The sequence below is a fragment of the Calonectris borealis genome, chromosome Z (genome assembly GCF_964195595.1).
Source record: "Calonectris borealis chromosome Z, bCalBor7.hap1.2, whole genome shotgun sequence".
In the NCBI taxonomy this organism is placed as follows: domain Eukaryota; kingdom Metazoa; phylum Chordata; class Aves; order Procellariiformes; family Procellariidae; genus Calonectris; species Calonectris borealis.
The window spans coordinates 59,918,678-59,932,651 of NC_134352.1; the positions used below are offsets into that span (position 1 = coordinate 59,918,678).

A 13,974-nucleotide genomic window follows, 5' to 3' on the forward strand; every position below is an offset into this window, starting at 1 on the left:
GATGCCATCTCAAACCACAATCAAGCAATTAAACTGTCAAATACCACTCACAAAGCATGAGCCTGAATGAAAACAGAACAACTGAAAGACCAGATTAACTTTTCGAACTGTGCCCACTTTTTATTTTTTCTCCAACTCCGTAGTTTCTTTCTCAATGTACTCAAGAAGCTCAAGAACTGAAAAAAATGCAACAATTCAACTCCAGCTTACCAGATGTAACAAATGCCAGATAGAAGAGAAAAAAAGTTATCTGTAAGAAGTTCCAGTGTTACACACTCCCTAGTCAGAAGAGAAAGCCACCAACTTCCCTTCACAAAGTGCAATGTACCAAAACATTCCAGTAGCAATAGCAGCATCACTATAATCTCTCACTCTGTCACCACAACTGGAATTCAGGCTGCTGAGATGTGCTCTACAGCACACTTCCAGACATCCCTTGACTTACCTTCTTGCCACCACCTTTCTGTCTCTGACTGGTTAGCATGTTAAGCCTCTTGCTAGCTAACTTGAGACCTTTTTGGAAGTCCTGATCAGAGGCTGATAGTACTACAGACTGCCAAAAGTACATTTAAGTCAGAATTCCTAGAGATTACTGTTGTGCACCATATATTCCTCAGTAAGTCAAATCTTGAGCAAGTTTTAAAAGTTTATGCAGTTTAAAAAAGTTTTAAAATAAATGAGGTGATCTGTTTTAATTTTTAGATAACCGCAATACCCGTTAGACATCTAAATGAAAAAATCTGCTTTTTCTTCACAAGATTTTTTCCAAAATGCATACAGTTGATGTAATCAATCCAGACTTTTTTTTCAAACCAAGATGTGTTTAATAAAATTCTATTTGTAAGCTGAATATTAGTAAGAAAGAAAACTTCTCATTTGCCGTCCTTAATTCAGTTTGAAAAAAAAACACATTCCGTGGAATAAGAACATAAATAGTAAGATTTGACACTACTACTCTAGGAACTTGTGTGCTACACAGAAGTCCAGCTTTTTTTTCCCTAAATCACGCATCTGGACTGGCTATTTAACACTAACACAGAAAAGCTACAGCATGCTTTTTGGCAAGCATTAGTCATAATTAATACATATCGTAATTCTGAAAGCCACAAAAAGCACATTTTTTTCTTTATCTTCTAAGGCCAATTCATCTTTATGAGATTTCACTTTTATGTAGGCTCTTTAGTCTCACCAGTGTAATAGCGGATATTTTAGCGTTAGTCAAAAACAGCAACACATTAACTTTTCCAGAGGAGGAAGCACGCAGTAGAACATTTTCTTTTGGAAATGTTTTACAGAGTCACATTCAGAAAGTACAATCAAAGAACTACTACCCTCTCTCTCTAGTGCAAAGTGTGAAGACTCTAACGGACGGTACCTCCTTTGGGAAGTTGGTCCGCGGTCTTAAGTCAATCCTTGGAAAAACTTTGTAGCCTCCAGAGGCAAACTGTATCCCTACCCACAGAAACCTCTAACGTAAAAGATGAAAAGCTGCTTACTGCAGCCGCAAATGAGAACAGCTTGTTTTCTTATTAGGAACCCCTAATAAGTGTTCCACTGATAGATGGAACTAACTTTCGTAATAGATGACCTAATAGAATTTGCCATACCCATGTTTGCTTTCACCAGACATTAGCCTACAAATATACGTAACACCCCAAAACGTGAAAAGATGGCAATAATGAAATAGCACTTACCGTAATCACAGCCTTGCTCAGACAGATAGAACCTCTGCAGCCATACTCCGTTTCATCTTCAGACTTGTAATAACTGAGTGTGTTGCTTTTCAGAACTACCCATCGATCCTGCCACCCATGAATGTAGTTGGTCCACTGTAAAAAAAAATTCCAAAGATCAGCTAATAGAAAAATAACAATAAAAGACAGTATGGCTGATATTTCTCAGGCTTTCAAGCACCAGGAGAAAAAAAGCAACTTATTTTTAAAAGTTCTTCCGAATTGAGAACTTTATTTTGATCAGAGCTCCTGAAATAATTTTAAAAACTCCTAAAGGCACTAAAAACCAGTTGTTTCAAATGAACAGTAAGATAACAGATGTCTTGATTGCAACTGCTTTGCCAAAGCCAGTTAAAATAAAGGTAATAAACATACTGATGACACAAATTGAGGAAAGGGGAGGAGGGCAAAAATAAAACATTAATCACTAAGGTGAGTTTAGCCACCTGACTTAAAATCTGGAGTTAGACCAAAAGTCAAACCTAAGTGGAACATGAAATAATTCATTTTATACAGAAGTTCATTTCTACAAAAATGATTTTACTAAAGTACCTGGTTCACTTCATATAAACACAAACATGCCATTATCCCACAATACAGTATGTAACTACTGTAGTGCCTTAAGTAATCAGTTTTTTATTAATTTAATATTGCCCATAGATACTGCTTTACGTTTTAATTACTAACCACATTATCATTAAGAAGATACTTGCTTATCAGCAGACATCCAATTATCCTTTTGTTATTCAGATTTTTTTAGGGACTCCGTATTCACACATGGAATGAAACTGATATTCCAGGAACAAGTCCTGGATTCATCCTACAGAGGTCTAGTAAGAAGCGACTAAAAGTTCTGGTTATCTTGTATTTGCAAAATCTTCCCAACTACACTTTGTAGAATCATACGACACTGATAGAGCATCAGGACTGTTCTGAACTCTGACTATACGCTGGTGCTTGGTCTTGAATTGCAGTGCAAAAATTATAAATTAGATAAAAATGGAAACAAAAGCGTCAAAAATAATTTTATCATGCAAGCATTTATTTGATCATGACAACCATTCTTGGACAAAAAGCTCTCAGAAATAAGTTCCTTCTAGCATTTAAGTCTAACCATTATTCATCATTTTGTAATATATAAATGGAGGGAAGAAAGTCAACTAACAGGCTCGTTTCCACATTCTGTTACACATATTAGTTAATACATGTCCCATAACTATATGTTAACTCTAGTAATACCAAAAGGATGTCTAGGGAAAACTTCTATAGCTGAGAAATTCCTAACAATTTTCAAGCATAGGTAAGACCTTGATTTGCTCTCCAAAGATAAAGTCCTTTTCGATCTCTTAACACATCAAATTGCTAAATTCAGTATTTCTTAAAGAAACCCTCAGCTGTGCTCAGTACGTGAACTGGTAGCACAAGCGGTCATGGAGGTATATTATTTCCTGCCTTCCTCTTTTCCTGTCTCATGTTCCCAACTCCTCCCAGATGTGAAAGGCAGAGTGCAAAGTTACCTTGGGCAAAAGAGCAAGGGATAGGGACGAAAGCACCTTTCCTTCTTTGACAGAGTTAAGTGAGGCAAATATAGCATTCAATCTTGCAGCTGCTATTGCAATCAATGCTTGCTGTTGCAATCAAAACATGCCATGAACTAAGACACTCCTTAAAGTATACTGGGTAGGCACAAGGTTTTGGCAAAGAAAGGACCACTGTTTTTTCAAGCATCTAGATTCTTGGGCTTCAAGAAAGACTCTTCCACATTTAAGTCCTTTCTTCGTATCCACCTTAAAATTGTTAGCAGGAAATACAATGGAAAAAAGCCTAGAGTTCTGAAACATTGAAAGAGACCAGCAGGATGTACTTCTAATAAGCTGCTCTTACCAAATTACTCCATTTCCTTCAAAGCTTCTCTCTTTACCAAAGGGCAGAACAACAGAAACACTACTAAGCACACAGAAACTGCAGCCTACTTTTATCACTTTAGATTTAATTATACACAATAAGTTATAAAAAATAGATCTTTCCTTAGTAGAAAGTTTGGTATGCTACCATTTCATTTTAATGAGTTTGTCTCAAGTATTACCGATGCATCAACTAACAAAAGGTAAACTTATGCCTCAAGCATATTCACTGCAACAGGTTTCACCATACTTGACTATAACCCGTGTTCTCACAGGAAAGGCAGCGTCAGTTACACTCAGCATAATCATCCAGAAAAATAAAAAGATTGCATACCTAAGCTACAGAATGTCAGAAACCACGGCTTCACCTGCTACACCAGTAAGAAACAGCACCTGGACTTAATAAAGTATTTAATTTGCCAACATAAAAATCAACTACATCCCACAAATATTAAAATTACTGATGATGGAAGCACCTAATCAAAGGAAAACTTTGCAATGGAAAAAACTCAATAAAACTACACTAAACTAAAATCTCACATTTTAACTGCTGTAACATCTCATATCCGTCTCAGCCTCTCCCTCTCCCATCCAAATTAGATGACAAGATCTTACAAATGAAAGCCAAGACCCTTCTTTTCTCCTAACCGTTCCTCTCATCTCTGGAGCTAGAAACATTTCCAGGCTGGAAGGAGTTCACCAAGTCCCTCACAAAAAGCAGAGTGCTAGCCCCATGATGGCTGTTTTCTCAGCATCCAGGGCTGGTTTATGATCTCTGTATCCTGTGACCTGTGCCTTCTATGCTGGCTTGTGTCCAGCCTTATCGTGTAGGGCAGGAAAAAAAATTCAAAATATAGTGCTTTAATTCCAAAGATATTTCAACATTATTCTGAAGGTGCCTTCTGTAATAAAAAAACCTGCGTTCAAACTTAGTAATTCAATATTCACCTTTAAAGTACTCCTAAAAATAAAATTTCCCAGTATCACCCAATGCATACTTGCAAGTCATCTTATTTTCAGTGATAAAAAAGCAAAAAATTGTGTTTATTTTTAAAAGAGGAAACAAGCTTTAAGGCCATTTTCCTTCCACTCCTCCCCACCTCCCGTATCTCTTGCTGCAGGAGTATTTTATTGCCTTGTTTTGATACTTGGACCAAAGGCTGCGTCGCTCCTGTGCTGGTGCCCGCTCCTGGGCACGGGCTGCGCCTGCCTCTGGGAGCTCCCGGGGAAGCAAGCGGGGTGCCTGGGCCAGGAACCTGAGGCGCGGGGGAGACGCCCTCCCGCGGCGCACCGGGCCGCCTCCTGCCAGGCCCGGCTCTCCAGAACCTCACGGCGGGCTGCCAGCGGGCGGCGGGGACCCCCGGGCCGGCGGCAACGACACCTCCCCCAGCCTCCCGGCCGGGCTGACGCCGCGCCCGCGGCTCTCCCCCGCCCGGGGTGGGGAGGGGGGGGCGGCAGCTACGCAGAGACAGGGGGCCCGGCGGCGGCGATGTACCGATGCCCGCGGCTGAGGGAGGGGGCACAGGCCGTTGGCGCCGGGCGCCACAGCGGCTGCCTGGCAGGCTCCCCGCCGTCAGGTGGCGGCTGCCCCGGCCGTGCCAGCGCCTCCCTCGGAGCCTCCCGGACCCCCCCACCAGGCCCCTCCACCGGCGCCGGGCGCCTCGGCCTGATCCTCCAGAGCAGGCAGGAGACAGGCGGACGGGGCTGACAGCCCTCGGCCAGCCACGAAGCGGGGTGGGGGGAGGACCGGAGCGCGGAGAGGGAAAGCAAGAGGCCGCGGGGCGTGGGCTGCGGGGAGGGAGAGAGGCGGCTTACCTTGCTGAGCACCCCGCAGAGCTCAACAGGCAGCCCGAGCTCGGTCTCGGGGTCCTCCTCGGAGCCGGAGGAATTCCAGCTCTGGTTGTCCGACATGGAGACCCGAGCCGCAGCCACCGCCGAGCAGAGAAGAGCCGAAGCGGCCCCGGCCCACAGCAGCCTCAGCCTCCTCCTGCCGAAGGGACGGGAGCGGCAGCCTCTACCTGACCGGCACCGCTCCGTGCCCGCGGGTGCCACCAGCACCGCCCGCCCCTGCCAGCGACCGGCCGGCGCCGAGGCACGCAGGCTCGGGCTTCCCCCTCACCGTAGCTCCGCAGCCCCCGCCCGCGGCAAGAGCCACAACATAGAGGTGGCGAAGGGAGGAGGGGCGAGCGCGCGTCCGCCTGCCGCGCACTCCGCTCAGAGCTCTGCTGCCCCTGCCGCCGCCGCCGCCATCTTACGCGAGACGGGCGCTCTGTGCCACTATTTACCGGCTCCGCCCCACGCCCTCCCTCCCAGCCCCGGCGGCCGGGCCGCGCGGCGCCTGACGGGAGTTGTAGTCTTGCCCTGCGCAGCGGTAAGCCCCCCCCTTCCTTCCCCCCGCCGTTGCCTCTCGGGAAAGGTAGTTTCTGGTGCTCGCTGGTGCGGCACGGCGTGCTGGGAGGTGCAGTCCGCCGCGGCGGCCGTCTCCCTCCCGTCGGCAGGTGGCCGCCATCTTGGTTTCGTCGTTTCTGTGGTTCTACCGGTGGGTTTCGCCTCCGTGCCCTCGATGAGGTGGGGAACGCCGCTCCCGCCGCCGCCGGGCGAGGGCAGTGGTGCTGCTTGGGGCATGTTTGCTTTAATTTTTGTGGGGTGAGGGAGGGCTCTTTCTTTAGTGAGGTGAGGCGTCTCTCCGGCCCTCCTTGCTTTCTAGTGTGAGAGGTGCGGCCTTGTCTTCCCTGCCTCAAACCGGCAGGACGGAGGAGGTGAGCGCCAGACCTTTCCCTTACAAAAATGGTGGCCGCGGAAGTCGCAGGAAGGGGCGGAAGGTGCTGCCGATTCCGGCTGAGTCGTGAGAAGAGGGCGTCCGTCCCGCCGCAGGTAGTGGGTCTCTGCCGCCCGTGCGGGGCTGGCGGGCACCTGCGCGGCTCCCTGGGGCCGCGGGTTGAAGAGGCCACCGAGGCTCTCGCCCTGCGGGCGGCGGCGATCGCGGTTCGGCGGGGCGTGCCAAGTAGCCGTGCTGTGCGGCCGCGGCTGGGCTCGACAGCCCGCGCCTTCCCGGCTGCTCCTTTTCGTTCTGCTTCACCGGCTGTGCCCAAAGGCGTGTGATGAGTTGAGTGGAAAGTGGCGGTCAGCAGACTGCCTCAGGTGCGAGGTAGCGGTGTCCTGTCTTTTATTTGCCTAATATTTTCGCAGTTTAGGAAACGAAAGGATAATTTTTTTCTTCAGACTTACGTCTGAGATATGTGTACTTGCCGGTATTTGTGGGTGGAGAAGTACTTGCAGAAAGGAAAAAAAAAGGGAGTTGAATGTATCACTTCACAATTTATGCACCGATGTAGTAGCTTGGGAAGGACTTAAGATTTGTGATGGCTCATCTCCTTTCCGGTGACTTCTTGAAAAAAAAAAGTATGTTAAGTAGTCTTGGTTAAGGAAACTTCAGTTTTGGAACATACGCTTCTGGTTATATCGAAAGAGCAATGCTGTACATTGTATTTTCTCTGGCTTCCTCCTTGTGACAAATCGTTGTGTAATTTTTCCATGTTATGCTGCTTGAAATTTTCCGTTGAGGGTTTTATTATTTTTTTGAAAGAGCTCTTGGCATTGACACTGATATTTATGTGCATTCTCTATACACGTAGCAACTAAAAGTCAAATAGTATTACTACCAACTCAAAGTCTCTAGTATAAAGATGTTTACAATGAATACAGCACTGAGACTGATCAGTAAAGCAGCATCATTGTCCTAAAAAATTAGGAATAAAGAGTAGTCACACAGGTCTTAATATTTGTGTAATCACTGGAATGCACAGAAAAATTTTTATATGAGTCTAGGGTGGTATTTTAGACAATTTTATAATATATAAAACGTTGTTGAGAGGCTATGTTCTTTGATTCACCAGCTGTTTGGAAAGAAACTAAGCAAGACATTTTTTCTTAGTGTTTGTTGCAATGTATTGCATCTGTTAAGCAAGCAGAGTGGCTGAGTTCTGTATATATTGATATGTATGAGAATAATTTATAGTTCTTCTCTGCAGTATGTTGATGAAGTTAAGTGGTATCACCTGTCAAGCCAGTCGTGTTTTCTCCATTAAACTCTGAATGAACTTCTTTATCCTGATCGAGAGCAGAAGGTGAAGATACATGTCTGAGCAAATCCTTTTGGTAGTGGCAGTGATGTGTACTACATAGCCATGTGCTGTCATGCTTTCGGTCTAGGACTATTCACCTAGTTCCAGAAGTAGCTCTTTTTTTCTTTCGCTCCCCTTTCGCTCCCCTTTCGCTCCCCTTTCGCTCCCCTTTCGCTCCCCTTTCGCTCCCCTTTCGCTCCCCTTTCGCTCCCCTTTCGCTCCCCTTTCGCTCTCCTTTCTCGAATATAGATTGACTGAAATGCCATGGGTAGATATTCTTTCAGGTTGTTTAACAAACATACTCATCTCTGTTAGAGACAATATTTGTTTAATTATTAATTCTAACTAATATTTTATAACCAAACTTTAAATGAATAAATACTGGGTGGTAAAAGGTTTGCCTTTTCAACAACTCATATAATGCTTTGTCTGTGCTAACTGATAGATTTTTTTACATCTGCCATTTCCTCCTAATATGTCTTATTTTTTCCACAATGTCACCAGATTATGTTCTTCCAAAAGGTGTATTGGAATTGTGAATATCTTATGTAAATTAACTCTTATTTCTAATGTTCTTACCATCTTTTTCTTATATAACTTGCTGTCTATTACTCGTAATGAGATCAGGCCATATCTGCATTAGCAAGAATGTGGTGCAGTGGGAATAGATTTGTAAAGGAAAGGTTTGGTGCTGAGAACCTTAAGTTCATCTTATATATGCTTTAAGAGGTGTTTCTTTGGACTAGCACTAGCCTGGTCCCATGGAGGGCACCTGCATTAGCAATTGTAATGCATCAGGTGTGCTCTGCAAGCACAGTCTTCCAGTTTAGTTAGTTTGAAAGGAATCTGGTTTGCCTGCTCCAAGACCAATTTGGGATGCAAACCAAGGTGTGGGAAATGGAGATGATCAAACTGATATGCTGATGTAGACCACTCCTCTCTACCTCCTATTACTTTTCCACTGGACTTTTATTTTGCACTTCATTGCTGTGTTTGTTCTTCCATTGCAAGCCCCAGTACTCAATCTGTACCCCTTCTAGTGTCTTAGAGATTGTGAGAAGTTTACAAATTATTGTTTTAACTGGAAATAGTCATCATCTTTGTTAGAACAGTGGAACAGATACTGTTGTTCGGTATTGCTGATATAGTACTTGTAATACAAAAATGGTTTTTTTGAGTTTTACTTCTAAAGATGTCAGTCATAAACATCATAAAGTGGGTAACTTTATAAATATCTGGGTTTTTTCCTTCTCCATTTTTATATCTCTTATTTCCATTATTGTACCTTCTCTTTTAGCATGTTCATTGTATGTTATTAAAACACATTCACCAGTAGTGTATAAACATTTTCTAGTATGTTCGTGCTCATGGTTATGTTTGCTCTTAAATTTAACACTATTTTTCTTAAGAGGTTCATTGAAGGAACTTTGTTTATGCCACAGCATATTGCCTAATAGTATAGGCTCTGAAATATAAATGATTGAGACAATTTTTTCTAAAACAATTGTAATCTCTGTGAATCACTGTGTTAGGGTTTTTCTTCTAAGTAAAAAAAAAAACCCAAAACCCAGAAGATTACTGCTATTTATGAATATATTGGCAATAAGCACATTTCTATAGAAATGAGGTTACAGATAACTACACACTTCTGGTGTAGTTTTTACTGATGAATGTTGTTAATAATAGTTCAGTTCCTTCATTATTTTCTTTATGGATTAAACTGCTAAAACATTTGTTTTCAGTAATCGAGAAGTACTGGGAAAACTTGGTTAGAAACTTGAGATAAATCTTTCAGTTTAAAAGGTGTTGTGGTTTAACCCCAGCTAGCAAATAAACCCCACGCAGCTGCTCGCTCATCCCCCCCCCCTCCGGTGGGATGGGGGAGAGAATCGGGAGAGCACAAGTAGGAAAGCTCCCGGGTTGAGATAAAAACAGTTTAATAATTGAAATAAAATGAAGTAGAACAGTAATAATAATAACGATGAGAACAACAACAATAACAGAATATACAAAGCAGGTGATGCACAATGCAACTGCTCACCGACCGCATGTCACGAATGGGGGGCGAGCCCCTACACACACCTGGTTTTTATACTGAGCATGATGTCACATGGTATAGAATACCCCATTGGCCAGCTGGGTCCACCACCCCGGCTGTGCTCCCCCCTCCCGGTGCAAGCATCACCCAGCAACAGCCAAAGCATCAATGGGCCATCAACGCTCCTTTCACACCGAACCCAAAACACAGCACACCCCCCAAGCTAAGAAAGCTTAGCTTTCTTAGGAAGGGAAGAAAGTTAACTCTGTCCCAGCCGGAACCAGGACAAAAGGTCTTGTAAAATGCTGAGTAAAGACAGGAGAAGATACCACAGTTCTTTGCCCTTTGAATAAACTTTGAAATTTTAAAGACATGAGTTTTTTTAGACAGAGAAGCTGAAAGCAGGATTTACAACAGAATTGTACTGCATCTTGCCTGCAGAAATTTAGTAGGGGATGAGTATTCTACTTGTTCACTTGCGTTGCACTTCACATATGCGAAGAATTATTCAAACAGTTTGATGAATGGCATAAAATACATATTTTGACATTTAATTTTGGGCATTGTCAGAAGCAATCTCTACTATCTGTTTACTTTGCAGTGTGAATTATTTACTTTTTAAAAGGATTGAGTTGTCTGTCACTGGTTGTATCTTAAAGTCAGTGAGTTCAGAAAAGACATAATTCTAGGGCTTTGTTTTTTGAAGGCTAATTCTAGGTGCTTGTATGGGACCTATGTTTCTGTAAAATGCTGAGTCAGCTACTACTTGAAAAATAGTCCCATTCAGCTGTGTCAGCTTGGGCATTGGAATTTTCACTTCCATGAATCCTGGCCTGGTTTTGTCTTCAGTATTAATTTATCATGTACCTTAGCTTATTACACTTGTGAAAATACTTACATCTTTCTTAGAAGATTCTGTTTTCTGGGGAACTAGATTTTATTACATATTGAGAGAGAGAATAGTGAAACAGTAGCAGTTTTGAATGCACTAGTACGGAACCTACTGTGTATATTAAATACACAGTGTATATACACGGTGTATATTAAATGCTAATAATACTGTTGTACAGTTCCTTCTGCCAGTTCTTTTCTTGTAAATCACTACAGGATTAAAACTGACAGGAGTTCTCTTCTCAGGGCTTCGGAAACCAGGGCTCTAGTAAATATCAAACCCCCTGTGGCTGAAAAGAAATGAGCAGATAGTTCAGAAGGACAGTCTGATATGCTTGCTTGCACATGTCTTTGTTGGTGGTTTGTCCTGCTGAGAAGGAGAGACTTCAGAGCAGCTGATACTTAAATTGTTATTGGAGGAACATGTTTCTACAAGGAAATGAGAGTTAAGGAGTTTGTTAAATCTGATCCTGTCAGCCAGAATGTTTCCTTGCCAAATGAATACCCAGAAAAGACAGGTGTACTTCTTGTCAGAAAGTATGTAATGTAATGTTACTGTTTTGGGATAAAATCCTTATGCAAGTAATGGATAAATCAAGTAGTATGAAATCAAATGCACCACTGGAATTTGTAATGTAACCTTTTAAGTATCAGAAATGTTAAAAATATTCTAGTGGGGTTGAAGTTTCCTAGTTTGAAGGTATGTTTGTTCTTGTCTTAGAAATTCAAGAAAAAAACCAATGCATTTGTGGGAAACCCATTGTTCAAATGGCCTGACTATTGGTACATGAATTTCTGTACCAAGGTGGGCTGGCTGGGTTTTAGTTCTTTAACGATGGTGACTTGAACAGTTGCATGCACAGCCTAGATGAAGATACTTCTGTGCAGTGAGTGGACTAAGAAGTGTAGCTATGTGGCCACCAGTTCAATCTTAATTAGCAATTGGGGTAAAAACAAAGTGGTGTCCATTAAAAATGTTGATTTAGATGAGTTGTGGTCTTATTGGGAAGGTCTCGTATGGTCTCTTTTATTTATTACTTATAGTATTGTTTCAGTAGTACCCAGAGGCTTTCTTTCGAGGTGACCTGTGATATGGTTTCCAGTTGTAATAATTTCCAGTGCAAGGGAGACATTTGAAAGGTTGGGTTTGAGAGTTACTCTTGAATCAGTAGTCTGCTCCGCTTGTTTGTTCTGCATTCACTCTTCAGTTCTTTATTCTTCAAGTATTCTTCAATGCTTGGCAAAAAGTAATGAAGTAGATAGAGAAAGTATTTAATGCTTACTTGTGAAGTATAGTCTTCGGTACAAGTGATTTTCATTTCTGCCCAGAGTATCCCCATTCACTTACAGTGGAGTTTAACAGCTTTCCACATCTCTTGTCAAAACAATTTTCATTAGATTGTTTTTTTTGTTTGTTGGTTTTGGTGTTTTGTTTCTTTTTTTTTTTTTTTAAAAGGACTTGATTTTTTATCCTTTGATTCAGTATGTATATAACTTCCTACATGACTTCTTGGGAGTATATTTTATATTTTACATTTATATAAACTGAAAATTTTTGCTAATAGGTGAATATGAGTTGTTCTGTCTGAGATCTAGAACAGTAACTGTTCATTAGTTTATGGTTTTTGGTAGAGGAAGCTGTTTACAGCACTAAGCTTAATTCCATCTCAATACAAAAGAAAGTGACTGCAAAGAATGGTTATTAGTGACTTTCTATAGCATTCTCACCATTCTCACTAGGGAAACACACTTATCCAGCTTGCTTATTTTTGTTCACGTTGCTTGTCTTGGCTTATGAGGCTTTTGATTGGCTTAAGTGTGTATTATAGTGAAGTGGTGGCCCCACAAAGTTTTATGACAAGTGTATTTTTTGAAATAACTGAAATTGCTTCTTTTAGCATCATAAGCTACTAAATTACCCTTTTACTGCAGACCTGTTAAAGCTGGATATTTCATATTTTGACTTCTGAGGATCTTATGAATACTTAAAAAATGTTCTAGGAGTTTCATATTATTCACAACCATCTTCTACATGGATGTGATTATTTTAATAATTACTTTATGGAAGAAATTTTTCCATCCCGCACTTGCATTGAGTGCTCCGAACTTTAGTAATATTTGATAATGAATCATTTGTAAAGTTTTCATAAGAAAAATAAAAGACCAGGATCTCATATATATATATATTGATATTTGAAAGGAAGTTGTTTCTCTCTTTTTCTTCTTTTTGATGTTTTTGGTATAGTACTAACTTCAGAGGCATTTATCTTTTGAACATACTGAACATAGTGATCCGTACTAAAGCACACTTGATTTTAGCCAAAAACCTGAGAATTGTTCCTTTGTGATCAAAACTAGCTGAAGTAAGTGCTAACTTTTTTAATTATTGTGCTTTCAATACTTTTACAGAACTCCTATTAACATCTTGACCTTGTTACTGAAATTAAGGGTAATACTGATTTTCTTCTAATGCAGCCTATGTAATGACAGGATTCCTGAAACTATCCCTTCATCCATTCTCTACATTTGTATGTGAAGTTAGCTGTTATAATTTTGTTTTGTTCTTGCTAAAGTAAGAATAGAAGAGTTCAAATAAAGGAATCTCTAAAACATTTTAATCGAGGGAAAATAGGAAGTTTATTTTGGGCTCATACCTCAATAAATGAGGTGTCAGATTTTGATGAGATGTTATTGGAGGCTTTTATGAGTTTTACAGAAATGAAAGAAACTATTTAATTTAGATCCTTGTTTTAGCCATCCTAAAAATAATAATTAAAAAATCACATAGAAAGGAGTCTTTAATAATTGTGTCGCTATTTGCAACATTGGTATTTTTTTACACACTGTGGAGACTTACTCAGGGCAATTGGGATGTAAAAGATGGTTTTTTACATCTGTAGTATATGTCTTGATTCCTACATTTAGCTTTTGAGCTCTGGGGGAAGTAGGCAGTTGTGTGTCTTAGTAACTTCTTTGCATCTCACTATTGGCATGAGCATCTGTGATAGCAAAGATGTCAGAATTTGATTTGCTTTATGAGGACTGGTACTCAATTTACATGCATCAAATCATAATTCAGTATGTAAATAAATTCTTTTTCAAGCTCTTCCATACTGGTGTCATTTTGCAGTCCTAATATTTCTTTGCAACAAGTTGTTAGTGCTATCAATAAAAGGCAAACTGTAAACATACTTTGCAAGTGTTAATAACCTGCATAATAACAGTGTCCACTGAACTGAATATTCTTAGAAATATTTTTTATCTTTCTTATGTATTATTCTATT

At 41.3% G+C, this 13,974-nt stretch overlaps 2 protein-coding genes across 13 annotated transcripts in view; one reads left to right on the plus strand and one right to left on the minus strand.

Moving 5' to 3' along the window:
- CERT1 (ceramide transporter 1) overlaps positions 1 to 5,894 on the minus strand; it is a 76,378-nt gene extending 70,484 nt beyond the window's left edge. For 2 of the 4 annotated variants that reach the window (XM_075137107.1, XM_075137106.1), the window contains exons 1-2: positions 5,453 to 5,888; positions 1,695 to 1,829 (exon numbers count right to left, since the gene is read on the minus strand). In XM_075137107.1, the coding sequence (XP_074993208.1) occupies positions 1,695 to 1,829; positions 5,453 to 5,548 (231 nt within the window). In that variant the 5' untranslated portion in view covers positions 5,549 to 5,888. Of the gene's footprint in view, positions 1 to 1,694; positions 1,830 to 5,452 lie in introns of all 4 variants that reach the window. The other 2 variants (XM_075137105.1, XM_075137104.1) reach the window with 2 other exon arrangements.
- Positions 5,895 to 6,051: 157 nt separating this feature from the next.
- Positions 6,052 to 13,974, plus strand: part of POLK (DNA polymerase kappa) — a 38,160-nt gene continuing 30,237 nt past the window's right edge. For 2 of the 9 annotated variants that reach the window (XM_075136754.1, XM_075136759.1), the window contains exon 1: positions 6,052 to 6,176. The gene's annotated coding sequence lies outside the window, so the exon portion shown is untranslated. The other 7 variants (XM_075136753.1, XM_075136760.1, XM_075136758.1 and 4 more) reach the window with 7 other exon arrangements.